The sequence below is a fragment of the Pan troglodytes genome, chromosome 10 (assembly GCF_028858775.2).
Source record: "Pan troglodytes isolate AG18354 chromosome 10, NHGRI_mPanTro3-v2.0_pri, whole genome shotgun sequence".
In the NCBI taxonomy this organism is placed as follows: Eukaryota; Metazoa; Chordata; class Mammalia; order Primates; family Hominidae; genus Pan; species Pan troglodytes.
Window position 1 is genome coordinate 57,036,572 of NC_072408.2, and position 17,340 is coordinate 57,053,911.

Consider the following 17,340-nt stretch of genomic DNA (forward strand, 5'->3'; position numbering starts at 1 on the left):
CTCCAGCCTCCCTGTTTACCCATTATCTGTCACTTTAAGCTTTATTTCCTCCTCTTATCCCTTAATATTATTTTTTCTCATAACTTTATTTTCAATTTTTATCTCATCTCACTATATAAACTGTTTTTGGGAGAGCTCAACCATGTCCCTACCATACCTGATGACCCTCAAGTGTTTATCCCTCTGGATACCTTAGCAAATGCAAGTTTCAATTGCTTGTTAAGTATTTCCTAGTACATACTCCACAGAAGCCTAAAACTCAAGTAGATCTAAAATTTATGATTTTTTCCTTCCAGATCATGTGCTTCTGCTTCTGTGATTTATCTTGAGAATAATTCATCAACACAGTTTACTCAGTTAGAAAATTTGGATGCATGGTTAACCACTTTCTGTGTCACGTTTGACTTTTACTGAGTCACCAAGTCCTATTCCTTCTAACAAAAAAATGCTTCTCTTTCTGCCTTCTTCTTTCCCTTCTTGCTGTTATTGCCTTAGTTCAGATTCTCATTACTTTTCTACCGATATATTGCATCGTCTCCTGTAGGTCCCATGATTTATATTATTTCGCATTTTAAGCTATCCTTTATATTTGTGTCTGTGTTATGTTTTTAAAATATATTTAGTCGACTATACAGATTAGTTAATAAGTGCCTGAGCTTATAAGTAGGTGAAGGATGTCGAAAGAGAAGAAAAATGTGTTTTTGAATTGTTATAAGAACTGTTAGAGATGACCATCTAGATTTCTGTTAGAAATTTATAGCAAAAGCTGTTCCTTAATTGAAAGCATACAAGTACAGATTTTAGGTAAAGACACATATAGCTCATCCAACCCAAAAGAAATTCATGAGGATTTTTGAAGATCAGACAGAATCAATGAACAAGATAGGTTTATTCCCTGAGGATATGATTCATTAAGACTGTTGTTGTCTACCTGCCAATTTTGCAAAGTGAAATAAATATGAACTGGAACCTTGTAGGAAAAACTGCTAAGTGCCCAGGTTGCATGTGGCATAAAGGCACTTACTTATTTTTTTATAAAAGGGATTTTGTAGCAAGAGAGACCCCTTGAATTAGTAATAATAATTTTTTTTCCATTCTCTTTTCCGATAATTTTGAAAGAATTTTCTCTCAGGATGACTTTATTTGGTGTTCGGTACTTAAGACTCTTGGGTCAAATTCCTGTTTTTTGATACTGTTAGGGAAAATGGAGATAGAATATAGAACTGCACCTTAGATTTCTAACATTGCAAATAAATATGACGTAAGACATAAACAATCATAATTACTTTAATTGATTCTATTTGTGGTGGAAACGTGTTTTAGTGAAAATCATTGTGCACCAGACAAAGACTTATGGAATCTAGGGACATCTTTTTTAGAAGATTTATTCTGTTTATGATTCTCTGAGGAAATAGCTTTACTAAGATATTTTTCCCTATAGTGTTAGGCCCTGTGAACAAAATATGGCATTTTGAATTCTGAGTTTGTTCTGTAAGGTACTAGTGAACCTACTCAACTAAATACTATTAGCAGAACTACATAGTATACTTTCATTTGCATAATTAAATTGCATAAGCCAAACCATTAATGAAAGGATTAATGACAGGCCCATAATTGGTGTGTACAGGATTCTGCTTGGGATGTTGGACCAGATAACATAGAAACTGTACTCTATATACGAAATTTTCATACAGACAAGGCAATCCAAAATACATTTATCCACTTGGTTGGTTGCGGAAGGCACCACTAAACTTTTTGTTTCAGACATATTCGTGGCTCACTGGATTATTTTGTACACTAGACAGTAGCCTTCAGTGAAGGTGTATATTTTTTAACACACTTTCTAAATGTTATAAATATAAGCTTTCACATACAGATCAGTTATATTTAAAAATTGTATTTGAATATTGTTTGGACTATGAAATGGATTTTCTCATAGAAACAGATTTTTAAGTGGGGCAAGATTCTTTCATTAGAGTATAAAGCTAATTTAACCTATATATAGATGAACTGAATTCTAAAGTATTAATATATATTCATATAGGCAGACAGGCAATAAATATAGGACAGGCACTTGTCGTGCTGGGGAATATAGCAATGAATAAGACAAACAAGACCTCTCTCCTAAAGCAGCTTACATTTTGGAATTGAAGAGGTGAGGTAAGCAGATTTACTCAATGAACATGAATACAATAAGTGATTAAGATACTTGACTTTCTTTATGGCACTTAAACTAGTAAGACACTTTATGGCACTTAAACTAGTAAGACTGGGAGAGAGTGACTGGAGAAGCACCAGTAGTCAGAAGCTGAAGTTTCCCTAAACCAACCAGCATGGTTCTATGCCATTTATCACCTTGGGTGTATATTTACTGAGGAGAAGGAGGGAATGATTGAAAATCTAGGAGAACAGCATCCCAGGCAAAAGGAAGAACAGTACAGTGGCCTTGAGTCAAGAAAGAGTTTGGGGCCAGGTGCGGTGGCTCATGCTTGTAATCCCAGCACTTTGAGAGGCCGAGGTGGGTGGATCACGAGGTCAGGAGACTGAGACCATCCTGGCCAACGTGGTGAAACCCTGTATCTACTAAAAATACAAAAATTAGCTGGGCGTGGTGGCACATGCCTGCAATCCCAGCTACTCAGGAGGCTGAGGCAGGAGAATCGCTTGAACCAGGGATGAACCAGGGAGGCAGAGGTTGCAGTGAGCCGAGATTGTGCCACTGTACTCCAGCCTGGTGACAGAGTGAACTCCATCTCAAAAAAAAAGTTTGGAATGTTGGTGTGACAGAAAGATGGCTACCATATGTAAAATATTAAGAGTGATGAGGGGAGTGTACTGAAATAGTTCGGAAACATACATAGGAATCAGATGATGGAGAGATTTGGAGGCCACAGTTAAAAAAAGAGTTTGGATTTTTCTTTTTTTGGATGGATGTCACTGGAGGATGATGTGATCTGATTTATGCATTTAAATGGTGACTGTGACAGTTGAAGTGGAGAATGGGGTTGAGGAAGCAAGACTGGAATTAAGGAGGTCAGTTATAAGGCTGTTGTAGTTTGACTGGGTGAGCAACCTTTGGTGGTTAAAAACCACTGAAGTGGTGAGACGTAGTCAGATTTGGAATATATGTTGGTAGTATGACTGATGATGAATTGGATGTCCAGTGTAAAAATAAGAGAAGTTAGAGTGGCTACTAGGTTCCTGATGAGAACAAATGGGTAAATAGTGATGTGGTTCATATAATGAGGTACATTGTGGAGAAGGAGATTGAGGCAGGGGGGTGAGGATTGAGAGACCCATGGTAAGGCCAAGTTCATGTTAAATTTGAGACCCCCAGTAAGCATCCAAATGGAGATATTGATTAGGCAGTGTTTGAAGACTAAGACATAGATTTTCTAACCATCAGCCAATCAAGTTGGAACTCAGAGTTATCTAAGAAAATGCAAATGGAGAAGAGCATAGGATAGAATCTTGAGGGAAGAAGAGTAGCTAGAATGATCATTTTAAAAGCCAGCTAGGACATGTCGCTTTCCAGTTTAAACCCTCCAATGGCTTTCATCCACACTTAGGATAGAAATCAGTCCTTGATATAGCCCCTGGTTACCTCCTCTCCTGCCATTCTCGTCATTGCTCACCCTGCTCTAACCTGCTGTCTCTCTTGCTTTTCCTTGAGCACCCAAGTACTTGTCTCAGGGACTTTGTTCTTGTGTTTTCTCCTATCTGTAATGCTTCTGCCCCAGATATTCACATGGTTCCCTCCCTCACATGATTCAGGTATCTACTTGAATAGATAACTGCGAGGCCTTACCTGACTGCCCTGTGTAAAAGAGCGCTTCATGTTATTCTTTGATGCTTTTTCAATAAAAACTTTCTTTTTTTCCTGTAGCCTTCTTTCTAGTTCTTATTAGATGATGAGAGATAGCCTTATACACATATTCAAGCTAAAATGTTTATGACTGTTGCTATACATGGCTATCTTTCCCATTTGCATTCTCAGTAGGGTCTTAAAGAATCTGCCTTAGACTTTCAGACAGAGATAGGGATAATGCCTGAGATGGGTTTGAATATAGCAACTTCAGCACTCATTAAGTTATATTAGGTGGGTTCGTTTGCACATAAAACTGGCCCTTACTCAGGGCTTAGTATTTAATAATGATACTTTGTCATAGTATAATGTCATATTTAATATTATTATTTGATAATGCTATATTTCAGATATTTAATCATAATATTTAGTAAGTTTTCTAGTTATTTGGCATAGCACCTGTCTCACCATGTTTACTAGCAGTGAGAATATTTACTTATTTTCTGTTAACATATTACATTTTGAACTTCGTTATTGATGAACTAGTGTTCTATCAAAAGTGATGTGCTGTAACAATGTAAATATTTTCCATAGATTTGTAATATTTGTGAATATAAATATTTAAAAACTATGGTAGAATGTTATTTTACTATAGCATAGCTGTATTTTGAAAAGCTGTATGTGGTATATGTTTGCAATTATTGAATATATATGTGGATCTTTTTTTTTTTTTTTTTTTTTGAGACAGTGTCTTACTCTGTCACCCAGGCTGGAGTGCAGTGGCCCGATCTTGGCTCACCGCAACCTCCACCTCCCGGGTTCAAGCTATTCTCCTGTCTCAGCCTACCAAGTGGCTGGGACCTCAGGCCTGCACCACCATACCTTGCTAATTTTTTTATTTTTAGTAGAGACGGGTTTTCACCATGTTGCCCAGGCTGGTCTTGAACTCCTGACCTCAAGCGATCTGCCGGCCTCTGTCCCCCAAAGTGCTGGGATTACAGGCGTGAGCCACCATGGCTGACCAATATGTGGATAATTTTTAAAAATTGGTGGCCGGGTGCGGTGGCTCATACCTGTAATCCCAGCACTTTGGGAGGCCAAGGAGGGCAGATCACGAGGTCAGGAGATCGAGACCATCCTGGCTAACACGGTGAAACCCCGTCTCTACTAAAAATACAAAAAAATTAGCTGGGCGTGGTGACAAGTGCCTGTAGTCCCAGCTACTTGGGAGGCTGAGGCAGGAGAATGGTGTGAACCCGGGAGGTGGAGCTTGCAGTGAGCCGAGATCGCGCCACTGCACTCCAGGCTGGGCAACAGAGCAAGACTCCCTTCTCAAAAAAAAAAAAAAAAAGGTTAATTTCAGTCACTGATCATCTACTTGTTGAAAACTTAATTTTCTTTCAGTGTCTTATTTAACTGCCTTCATTTGGACTGTTAGAAAGCCAAAGGTATCTTTTCTTTTCTTTTTTTTTTTTTGAGATAAGGTCTCACTCTGTCGCCCAGGCTGGAGTACAGTGCCACGATCTCAGCTTACTGTTACCTCTGCCTCCAGGATCAAGCGATTCTCCTGCCTTAGCCTCCCAAGTAGTTGGGATTACAGGCACACAGCACCATATCCGGCTAATTTTTGTATTTTTAGTAGAGATGGGGTTTCACCATGTTGGCCCGACTGGTCTTGATCGCCTGACCTCAAGTGATCTGCCCACCTCGGCCTCCCAAAGTGCTGGGATTACAGGTGTGAGCCACTGCTCCTGGCGTAGCCAAAAATATCTTAAAAACCAACAGTTGTGCTGAGGGAAAAGAAATGTATACATTCAGGGATAGTGTATAATTTTCGAAATTGTATTTGTAATTTAAATTTAGAACTTTGTATTATCTCTCGGAGGTTGGATTTAGCATTTTGGTTTGTAGATGGATCTATCCGTTAAAAAGACAAATTCTTGCTTTTTTATAATATTAAAATGTGAGAAACTGTTTCTACTAAAATATTGAATCAAGCCCGGGTGCAGTGGCTCATGCCTCTAATCCTAGCTCTTTGGGAGGCTGAGACAGGTGGATCACCTGAGCTCAGGAGTTCGAGACCATCCTGGCCAACATGGCGAAACCCTGTCTCTACTAAAAATACAAACATTAGCTGCGAGTGCCATAAATATTTGGGGGCAAAATGTACGGTACCTGTAGAGGCCTCCATTCAAGTCGTATGTACATTATACTCACCTGAATTTGCAAGAGCAACAGGCCGAGGTCTTCTATAGCCTTACACTTCCCAGCTTCACCTTTAAGGGAGAGGCCTGGGAAGTGATCTGGCAATACTGCCCTGTATGGCTGTATGTCCAGCTTACTGCCACAGTACTGTTTTCCTTCTCAGCTGATGCCTGTGCTTTTCATGTCTGCCATTATGGGCCTGTGTTGATTCTTCAGCAGTCCCAATTTAGCTAATTGGGTGATTGCATTCCCCTGCGCTGGTGGAGCTGGAAAAGGAAATGACTTCTGACTCAGTTTTCTCCTGGGGATTTTTCTGTAGAGTCCAGTGGTGTATGTCATAGTGTATGTCAAGCCACACACCCTTTCCTGTGCTTCTTGTAGGTATGAAATCGTCCTCATTACCTAGCACTCAGGTGTTTTTAATTCAGGGGTTTATCAAACCAGTCTAGTGGAGTTCTGGCCAATCAGCTAGGACTAGCCAGAGCTGGTTGACACCAGTGTGTGTGTGGCCTTTGACACAGAAATACACAGATTCACGTCATAGCTTTTTGGTGCATGTTTTGTTGATTTTGTTCAGCCAAGGTGATTGTTCATGTGTTCTCTTGTATTTGTTAGTGTGTCTCCATATTAATATGATCCTGCTCAATATTTATGTTTTATTCTCTTGAGCAATTTCAGCACAGATGGCTTTTACTGAGACTCGCTACTCCATTGGCAAAGTCCATTTAATATGTAGTATTTGCAGGTGCGCATTAGCATAATTATCCTTAGAAAAGAATTCTGGAATCGCCCTTGTGTGTTTTTTTGCTGCTGACTCAGAAGAGCAGTGATACATTTCAGATCTTCAGTTTTCAGTTCTTTCTAGCTGTCATGAGACTTAAAGAAATTTAGGTTTATTAAAATTCCATAAACATTTGTAAAATCTGTTTTGATATTGATAAAGAAGTGCCATTATGAAAGGTGTTTCATTTAAATATGGGAAAGCTTTATCTTAAATTCTCTTTATGTATTTGAAAGCAAATTTAAAGTGATTTGCAGTTTAATGAAGGTGTGGCCATGCCGGCAGTATCCAAGTATCAGATGTGGGGTTATTTTTTGTCTCATGTGCAAGTACGGTTTTCACCAAATCCTGTCATTTTTCTGTGCGGTACTGTTTGGGGCCTTAACACTTTGCCTCTTATTAACTACCATAGCCTTCTGATTGATCTGGCTTCTAGTTTTTTTCCTCATTCCTGAAATCACTCTGCAAATAGGCACTTGAGTAATCTTCTGAATACACTGCTCTAATGGTGTCCCTGAATTGGTGAAAGGCTTCTGGTTGCTTCTGATGACCCTAAGACAACTTTTGTGTCTGGTCATGAGGGCCCTCTCTGGGCTTGGCTCTTCATCTCCATTTCTGCTTTTTACTTGAGTCCTTCTCTTTTCTCATTATTCTCTGGCCTGTAACTCTGATCTGTTCTGTAAATCTAGAATGTCCAATTATCTTCTCTCCAAGCAATATCTGATCTGATTCCTTACTGGCTCTCAAGAAAGTAATTCCTTTGGGAAAATGTTCCCTTGACTATGCTAGTCTACAGATATCTTTTCCTCCTCTCTTTAATTAGGGCACTTCTCACCCCCACTTTCCCCACCTCCAACACTGAAGAACATAGTTTTTACTTTTGTGGCTTGGTAAGCTTTTTTGTGACTGGGTCTCATTCCTTTCATTAGACTAGAAGCAGAGAGGCAGCATGGCTTGGCATAGTGATTAGGTGAGTAGTAAGCCTTGGGTTTAGACTTGGGTCCAAATTGTAGCTCTGAGCAACTTACTTTCTCTGTGCCTCAGTTCCCTTATCTGAGAGATGGGGCCAATACTAGTTCCTCACCATGAGTTGGCTTTTTTTCTTTCATCTGAGAACAGTCATTTCTCTGTAAAACTACTAAACTAAATAGATTTGTTTATTTAGTATACTGAACACATTTTGTTTGCCATTAATCCTCTCTGTCCATCCTTCTTAGGAATTTTCTTGGTCCTGTTCACTACACAAACAATTTAGAGAGATCTCCCACCTTGTTTTAGAACAGGGCAATTCTTTGAATCATATACAGGCTAAGCTAGAAGGCACGTGTCTTTCCCTGGAACAACTTCACATTTTCTTGACCTACATATCCAGATGGTGTTGGTGCCCTTATTTTATAGATATATGAGTTTGCATTGTACTTATGGTATTTAAATTCTTATGTGGCATATCAATCTGGAGTCAGAACATCAGAGTTTGTCTTGGCTCTGCTATGTTTGGAAAATCAACCTTCTAGAGTTTTAGTTTCTATTTTTTTAATTAAATTAAATTAAATTAATTTAAAAATTTTTGTGAGTACATAGTAGGTGTATGCATTTATGAGGTACATGAGATGTTTTGATATAGGCATGCAATGTGAAATAAGCACTTAGTTTCTTTATATGTGAAATGCAGTGTTAATATCAGACCTCTCACTTACAGGGTTATTCTGAGTCTTGAAAATAAGAATCATACGGTTGTATGTTAATGAACGTTATAGTATATTTTACTTAACCCATTTTTAGGCACTTACAATATGCTAGTATTAACTCATGCAATAACTAATTGAACCCTCAAAACAATTTTGTGAGGAGGTACTAATACATTATAGAGAAGAGCAAACTGCAGAGCTTAATTAATTGCCTACAATCACAGTTAGTAAGTGGTAGTACTAGAATAGACACCTGGCAGGTTGGCTGTGGACCCTAGTTGAGGCTACTGCATCACATGACCTTTCTCTAAGTGTTACTGGGATTAGCCACCTCTGCTGTGGGCTTTCTCATTTTGTCTCCTCAGCCAACAATTCCAGTAATTCAGAGGCATCCGAAGTTAAGCCAATCGTGCATTCAAAACCCCCAACTTTTGTCTATTTTTTATTATAACTTAAAACATAAAAAGAAAACAAATGCAATGCCTGTGAACTCAGAATAACTGCTCTGTGATTAAAAACACAAAATGCTGTGCAAACATATGAAAGTCACGTGGTAAGATTAATGCATATTGAGCTTATTTTACTTATTATTGGAAGTTAGAAATGTCAATATTTCAGCAATGAAAACAATGCAGATGTATGATGTACAAAACATATACTGTAAAGATAGTTTGGAAACTTATGAGCTTTAATCTTTTTATCTATTTCAGGACTTTCTGGGACAAGTGTTTTGTACATTGGGAGAGATCGTTGGTTCACAGGGAAGTCGCCTGGAAAAACCAATAGTGTAAGTATTTTTTAATTCAGACAATGAAATGCCAACTTTAACAGTTTCTATTTTGTCAGTTTGGAATTGGTGAATGCATGGTTGTGGAGCAAAAGTGGGTTTTAAAATCTTGTTTGAGTTTTTTCTTTTAACAAATAATTTTGACATATTTTTAAAGAATAATTTCTATGTCACCTGTCATATGCTATGCTAAAAAATTTTCACAAGATGAAATGAGCAAATTTAAATAAGGAAATGTGTTGTTTTTCTTTTGGTTGTACTATTAATTATCAGATTTAGTACTTCTTGAAAAAGAGATTTTACTCTTTTGGGTTAGTAAATATATGTAGTAAACTGCTGTTAATACCATGTATTTCATAAATGCACTTTTGGTTATTGAAATTTTCATAATAATTTTTACCATGGAAGTAGCTTGTAGAGAAAGCTGTAAGTAGGTAAATATTGGGAGAAGGTAATCACTAAGAATAGTCTATTCCATCTTCACCTTCAATTACTAGGATCATGTTTAGTTTTCAGGTCAATTGCATGAGTTGATTCTGTTTTCTCCAGTTCCAAATAAGGCAGGGAGCAAATTTTAGAAATTTTTCATGGCTTTATTCTCCTTTCCTCCTTCTTCCCCTTCCCTAATCCTGATTATTTGGATTGACTTAACTGTTCATAAAATTCAGAAGATCTAGAAAGAATAGTACATTTGCAGAGCTAACCACAATGTCAAAAGCTTTAGGGAATTTTGAAGTCTTTATCTTCATCAATCTTTTAAGAATCTCAAACTCAAAAAATAAATATTCCAATACTCCATAAATCTGTTTATTTCTGACATAAATACTTGAAATGACAAGGCATTATTCTCACATTTCTTATATAAAATTAAACTTTTTATTTAGTGTGTTCATTGCTATGCAAGAAATTATTAGGCTAATAAGAATTCTATAAATTCTAATTTTTTGAAATTTAATTTGATTTTCTTAGAAAATTATTACCGAATGTCAGTTTGAAAACTTTCATATATCAGCTCCCATTTTAAATTCTTTTTATGTTTAATTTATTTTCACATAATTATAGGACTTGAAAGCTTTTTACAAAAATATATTTATGCTCACTTTAGTAAGTAGTAAGCAATCTGTGAGGCAAATGCAAATATTTTATTGAGTGCATATAATTCTAATTGCATCTCCTATTCTAGTGACTTATGCTCACAAGGATTCCTAAGATCACTAAATCTACCTTTTGTTTTTTGTCATTAAAAAGAATCAATAATATATGCAATACCACCTTAAAGATGCCTTTAACATTCTTCAAGAGAAAACAAAAGCAATTAAAATACAGAATTTTCATTTCCAAGCAACAGAATAGAGATTTTTATGAATGGGTACACTTCGTATTCATTTATTTATTTGTTAGCTTTTATTTTAGGTTCAGAGGTACTTGTGCAGGTTTGCTAGGTAGATAAATTGCACATCACAGGGCTTTGGCATACAGATTATTTCATCACCCAGGTAATAAGCATAGTACCCCATAGGTAGTTTTTCGGTCCTCACTTTCCTCCCTTCCTCCACCCTCAAGTAGGCTCCAGTGTCTGCTCTTTCCTTCTTTGTGTCCATGACTACTCAGTGTTTATCTCCTGCTTGTAAGTGAGAACATGTGGTATTTGGTTTTCTGTTCCTGTGTCAATTTGATTAGGATAATGGCCTCTAGTTCCATTACTGTTGCTACAAAGGATAAAATTTCAGACTTTTTTTATGTCTGTATAATATTCCATGTTGTATATTTACCACATTTTATTTATTCAGTCCACCATTGGTGGGCATTTAGGTTGATTCCATGTCTTTGCTATTGTGAATAGTGCTGCAATGAACATAAACATGAATGTCTTTATGGTAGAACAATTTATATTCCTTTGGCTATGTACCCAATAATGGGATTGCTGGGTCAAATGGTAATTCTGTTTTAAGTTTTTTGAGAAATCACCAAATTGCTTTACACAGTGGCTGAACTAATTTACATTTCCACCAGCAGCATATAAGTGTTCCCTTTTCTCTGCAGCCTCACCAGCATCTGTTATTTTTTGACTTTTTAGTAATAGCCACTCTGACTGTTCTAAGATGATATCTCATTATGGTTTTTATTTGCATTTCTCTAATGATTAGTGATGTTGAGCATTTCTTTCCTATGCACGTTGGCTATGTGGTATACTTTTTTTTTTTTTGAGACGGAGTCTCCCTTTGTTGTCCAGGCGCAATCTCTGCTCACTGCAGCCTCTGCCTCCCGGGTTCAAGCGATTCTTCTGCCTCAGCCTCCCGAGTAGCTGGGATTACAGGCGCACGCGTGGCGCCCTGCTAATTTTTTTTTTTTTTTTGTATTTTTAGTAGAGACGGGGTTTCAGCATGTTGGTCAGGCTGGTCTCGAACTCCTGACCTCGTGATCTGCCCGCCTCGGCCTCCCAAAGTTCTGGGATTACAGGCGTGAGCCACTGCGCCCAGCCTATGTGGTATACATATTTTTAAATTAGTAATTTTATTGGAAATTTTTATCTGGTTTTTTTTAACATAAGGAAATCATAATTCTGATTTCAGAAAACGATTAAATTATTAAGTTATAAAAAATTTACCAGTGTAAAATCATATTTATATTAATCTTGGAATATATTAAAAATTTGATATTATTATAATGTGTTGATTGGGGTATGTGGTGAATAGAACATAGCATAAGATATGGTCCTTGTTCAGCTGATTCAACAATTCCCACTAGGTATGACCAGCAAAAATAAATTCTTGCTAAGAGGTGAAGATACCTAGGGTAGACTGGTAGAATATGCAAATGTTGGGAGAATTTGCTGGGGGTTGAGTCATGATCATTTTATGTAATCAGAAAGGATGAGATTTAGATTTTTCTTAGCTCTTGCTAAGGGCGGGGTATAACATACACATATTTCATATAGTGTAATGAGGGAAAGACTTCAAAACTTGCTCATCCAACATGGATCTACAGTAACCACATGCTGTGCTTCATCTATAGGATATTCTGAAATTTAGACAACTTTATTGAAGGTCCTCAGGTTCTATCTTTCTTACTGAAAAAGGAACTATTAATTTGATTTTCTAAGCTTATATCACTAAATTTTATTCAGCCCTTCATCTCCTTGGACAGTCTTGTCAGGCAAGTAAACATTAAGAAAATAGTTTAAAGGTAAGATTATTGTTTGAGCAGTGGAAGATTTCTAAATTTTTCTAAGAAAACTTAGCTAGGCAAGTTTTAGTACTAAGTGGGTAAGAAAATGTAAAGCTTGAATGTAGCAAAGAGATGGACTACAAAAGAAAAAAGCAAAGAAATAAAACCTTAGGAATTGCAGACTGGTTGCAATTACATTCATTAAACAGTAGTGAAGATAATCCAATAGAGGAAAGAGATGAGAGGGTGAAATGAAATAGGAAAGATTAATTAAAAATGGGAGAGTAAAAGTGAATACGATTAGTTTGCTAGTGGAAAGATATTTTGGCTTTATAAATTAAGGCACCTAGTGACGTGCTATCACTGGATCAGATGTTCCACCGCAGGTGAACAATGGACTGGAAAAAACATTTTGTAGTCACCCTTCGTCTTGCATGGAAAAGACTAGCTTTAATGAAAAACTCTAGCTGTGAGAGAGGCATGTGTCTGGAGGAAGAACATGTGGATTGAAGAACAAGGTCTGTTGGCTAAGTTTTAAGTTCAGGTACTTTGAGAGAAGATACAGCTTCTATGCAAATATCATTTTACTCCCTTACCTCAGTCTCAAATGAAAAACACAACCATTCATACTTTTTGTTTGAAAAAGCACAATTGGGTTGAGGAAGAGCAAAATGCTGTTTGCATGGAAGCTTTATCTGCGAATAATGCCAAGATAGCCCTTCAGAGCAGCTGGTCCACTCCATGGAGTCCTAAATTCCACATTCATCCTTGCTAACTCCTGCTCTTCCATGTACTTCACTTTTTTTACTTTTTAACTTTTTTTCCTGAATCAATCTAATAAGCAAATAGTGGGAAGAGATGGGAACATGGGAAGATCTGAGATATTTCAGTGGAAGAGGGAATGGCTTTGGAAGAAATGAAACCAGGGAAGGTATTGGAGATGATGCAAGGTCAGGAAGTGTTTTCTTCTCGTGACAGGAAGCTTGGTGACAAACACAACTTCGAAGCCTCCATGTTTTCACATGAATATGTAAGAGTAGTAAAATTTATGAATGCATGACCGAAATAGCCGAGAAATTCACACTGGGGAAATAATAGGTATTTATGGTATAGCTCTTCTATCTATTCTTCATAGTTTCCACTGCCTCCTGCTGTCTTGCTGTGTGAACCTGCCCTGACCAGGTATCTTTAACTGTTTGGTTAAAGATAACATTGTAGGACAGCCACTAAACATTCTACTGTTTTTCATGGTCTGGTCCTCATGACTGAGGATAGAAATAGAATTTGCACACTCCTGGTGCTGCAGCCATTACTTTTTGCAATCATGTTTGTGAGAGGTTAGGTGATTTTCCCTATCTGGATGGGCACTGGCTTCTGAATTGCAGCATAGGACACCTCCAGAAGATATCCTGAGGCAGACAGTCCACTTGCAAGTAACACACAATTGATTTATCATGAATTTGAAGTCTTCTTGTGTCCCAAATGTTATTTATCTTAAGTAGCATTATCCAAGTACCTCTTATTTATTAATTTTAGATTAGAGATTTATTTCCCAATTAGTTTCCCATTTATATTCTAAGTTATTCAGAATACTTCCTTGTTTTTTTTTTTGCTTTCTTTCCTTTAAATGGCCTAACTTAAATTATTTTCTGATAAGATACTCAGAATAATTTCTTCTAGCTTTTTAATTGTGATTGTGTTGTAATATCTCCTCAGAGGTAGTTTTTTAAATTTATGATAACTGTAAAATTGGGAGATTTAAAGGAGACAACTTAGAATTTGAAATTATTTAATATCAATCAAACTTTTGACAACGAAGTTAGGATTATTATGAAGGTAAAATGGTTTGTTGTATGTAGCCTCTTGCCTCATTCCATAATGAGAATTTGAATTTAACCTCGGGCTTTTTTACTTTCTGTGTTTTGGTTATTGTTGTCATTTATAAAATTAGATTTTCTCATTTTATTATGAGAAAAAGCATTTCTATTTTTAATATTTTATATGCATAATGATGAAATAATTTGAAATTGATGTTCAATAATTTTTAGTTTACTTTTTAATAGCAGCTTAAGATTTTTGCAATTTCAATAGTCTGTTCTGTTGAATTTAAGCTTTGGGCAAACAGGTTTATCATCTGAATTCCATCCTACACTTTTGGTCTTTTCCTGGAACCCTCCTAAAATGAGTCTTGTGCTACTTAATTTGACTGAAACATTTACTGTGCTTCCTATGACTCATCAGCTCCTCTCTTTAGATCATCCCATTATTATTTAGCATTATACCCACTCAGCAGTGTGTTTTCTCATGCTGTGAGATTGTATCCAATTTTCTGTGATGCTGTCAAAGAGTCGTATGTCTTCTATCTTTAGGGATCTCAGTGATGGATTCGGCAAAGCCTTCCGAAATGCAAGAATCAGCACCGGTTTAAGAAAGATTGCCATTCTCTCCTCTGGGAGGCAAATATTTATTATGTTCCTCAAGTAATAGGCCTATTTGTTCCTGTTACTCTCAGCCAGGCATGAGTGGTTCCATATAAAAGGATCAGGGAAAAAGGCAGGCACTGGTAATAATCAGAAACTAGATTCTTACTCCAGGGAGAAGCAGGATACAATGGGAAGAAGCAGTACCAGCAGTAATGGTACCAGCAGCTGTTTTGACTAAAGGACGTTTAGGAGGGCAAAGTCTATGTTTTTTGTAGGCTGGCAAAAGCACTTTGTGATCTAGGCAGTTGGTAGTGGGTGGAGGATTAAGGGAAGGTTCCTAGATGGATGATTGTGTCCTAACAGGTGAAGAGGACAGGGACAGGGACTCAGAGGCAAGTGATAATTGAAAAACCAGCTTGTAATTGTCTGATAGATGTAGGGATCTCAATTGTGACTTAGGGTTCAAGGACAGAGACAGACAGGTGCTGAAGTACAACAAGATGAAAGCAGGGAGAGGAACAGAGCAGAAAGGAAGCTTCAGAATAAGGAAGAAGACTAAAATAGAAGAATAGTGTTTGAGGGGACTTGAGGCAGAGACTTACGGGGTTGGCTTAAAGATTTGACACAGATGTGGACTTATCCTGAAAGTTAGGCTTTGACTGTGAATGCACTTAGAGATCAAATGTCTGTGAGAAGGAAGAGGAGGAAGAGGGATAGGAGAATGCATAGTCATAAAAGTGGGAAACATACAAACTCACCATAAAACAGGGCATGTTTTTAGCATGCAGCTTTTTGCCTGTAAAAATGTAATCAACTTTGGGGGAAATTTTGAGGCTCAAAGTAATCTTTATTAATTAAATTGATATTGTTATGCTCTCTAATTTACTTCAGTGGAAAGAATATTGGGCTGGACTCAGAAGATGGTGTTTTTAGTCCTATCTCTGCTACTAACTTGCTATTGCAATATTAGGCCGTTTTTACATCTATACTTTTTTTATGTCTATGGGTCACATTTGTAATAAGAATTTGCTGTAGAGCTAAATAAACAGCCACTGTAATGAAGTTGATAGTACATGAGCTTTGGGAGCAGTCAGACCTGGGTGTTACAATTGATTAGGTATGTAATTTGAGCAAAGTGCATCAAATTCCTGAGACCCAGCTTCCTCATCTGAAATATCTGAATAACACTCATTTAAGAGTATTATTGTAAGTAACATCAATACTTTATACAACTGATTTGTGATGGAGCACATTAGAATTTAATAAACACTCAAATGGTGACTATTATTAATATTGTTTTTATTAAAAATAGCCAGTATCTTTCCTTCCTTCCTTCATGTTTATTTTTCTTAGAGACGTGTTTAGCTAGGAATTCAGCAAGTTTAAGGAAAGGACCGTGTTAAACCAAACTTGATTACCCTTATGTAAAGTGGTAAGTATTATCCAAATATAAATATTAAAAACTATTTGTCTGTTTTCAGTATGTAGCTGAACTATCAAATAGGGGAACTGAGTTAGATTTCTTCTTTTCATTAGTTTGGGTTTTGTAAGATAGTTTTGGAAATATCCCGAATTTCCCATGTTAACGTGTAATTGCAAAAAATAATCCAGAGTTCAGTGTCAATTAAGAATAAAATATTTTTTTATTTGCAAAGACTACACAGATGTGTATACATGTTTGTAATCTTCACATGACTCAACACATTAAAAATAAAACTACTGATTGCCTTTCAGATAGATATTAGATACTTCACCAGCCTAGAGTAGAGCTTTAATCTACTTCTGGGAAAGCCTCTCGAAAAATGGTATATTCTTTTTAAAGGCCAAAGATAGAAGGAATTTTAGTACATTTACTCATGTTATTACACACAAGCTTCTGAGGTTTACATATAATCGAAGTTTAATAAAAATGTTGAGTTGAACCACTTTCTTACATTCATTTTCGAATGTGAGTGAGCTCATTCTCTGGAATGATCTCCGGGGAGGTAAATTGCTTACTCTAAATAGGCAGATTATGTGTATCTGCAGATTCCCATGATTCTCTGCTCTACTCAGATATTCCAGTAGTGACAACTAAAGTCATACAGATGAAGAACTCTTCTGGATGGAAAGGATTGTAAAGGATATGACCAGTCATGAGAGATATAGGTAAAATGAATGAGTTTTTTACAAAATAGCCTTTAATGTCATTGTCAGAGACAAGCCTCAGAATGATTGGTTGGTTGTTCTGACTTGGTGTGACATGTGTCTTGTTCCTATGAGACTTGTGTGCAAGTAAGCCCTTTGGGCATCCCAGTTTAGGAAAGAAAAACAAAAGGAAAAATTATTTTACGAATGGTAACTTTATAAAGCAAATAATTTACTGACAGATTCTGGTAGATAGAATCTGAGTATAATAGAGGTTTTAGGGATTGTGTTTTTTAAAAATAATATATTCAACAAATCTTTACTAGGAATTGATTATGGATCAGAAACTGTTAGGT

The 17,340-nt window shown here is 36.7% G+C and overlaps 1 protein-coding gene across 4 annotated transcripts in view; it reads left to right on the forward strand.

Moving 5' to 3' along the window:
• CPNE8 (copine 8) overlaps window positions 1-17,340 on the forward strand; it is a 258,415-nt gene that overhangs the window by 77,151 nt on the left and 163,924 nt on the right. For all 4 annotated transcript variants that reach the window (XM_016923660.4, XM_001168902.7, XM_016923658.4 and 1 more), the window contains exon 6: window positions 9,190-9,266. Coding sequence is in view for 3 of the 4 variants with exons in the window: in XM_001168902.7 (XP_001168902.1) it covers window positions 9,190-9,266 (77 nt within the window). In the remaining variant the exon portion in view is untranslated. The remainder of the gene's footprint in view (window positions 1-9,189; window positions 9,267-17,340) is intronic.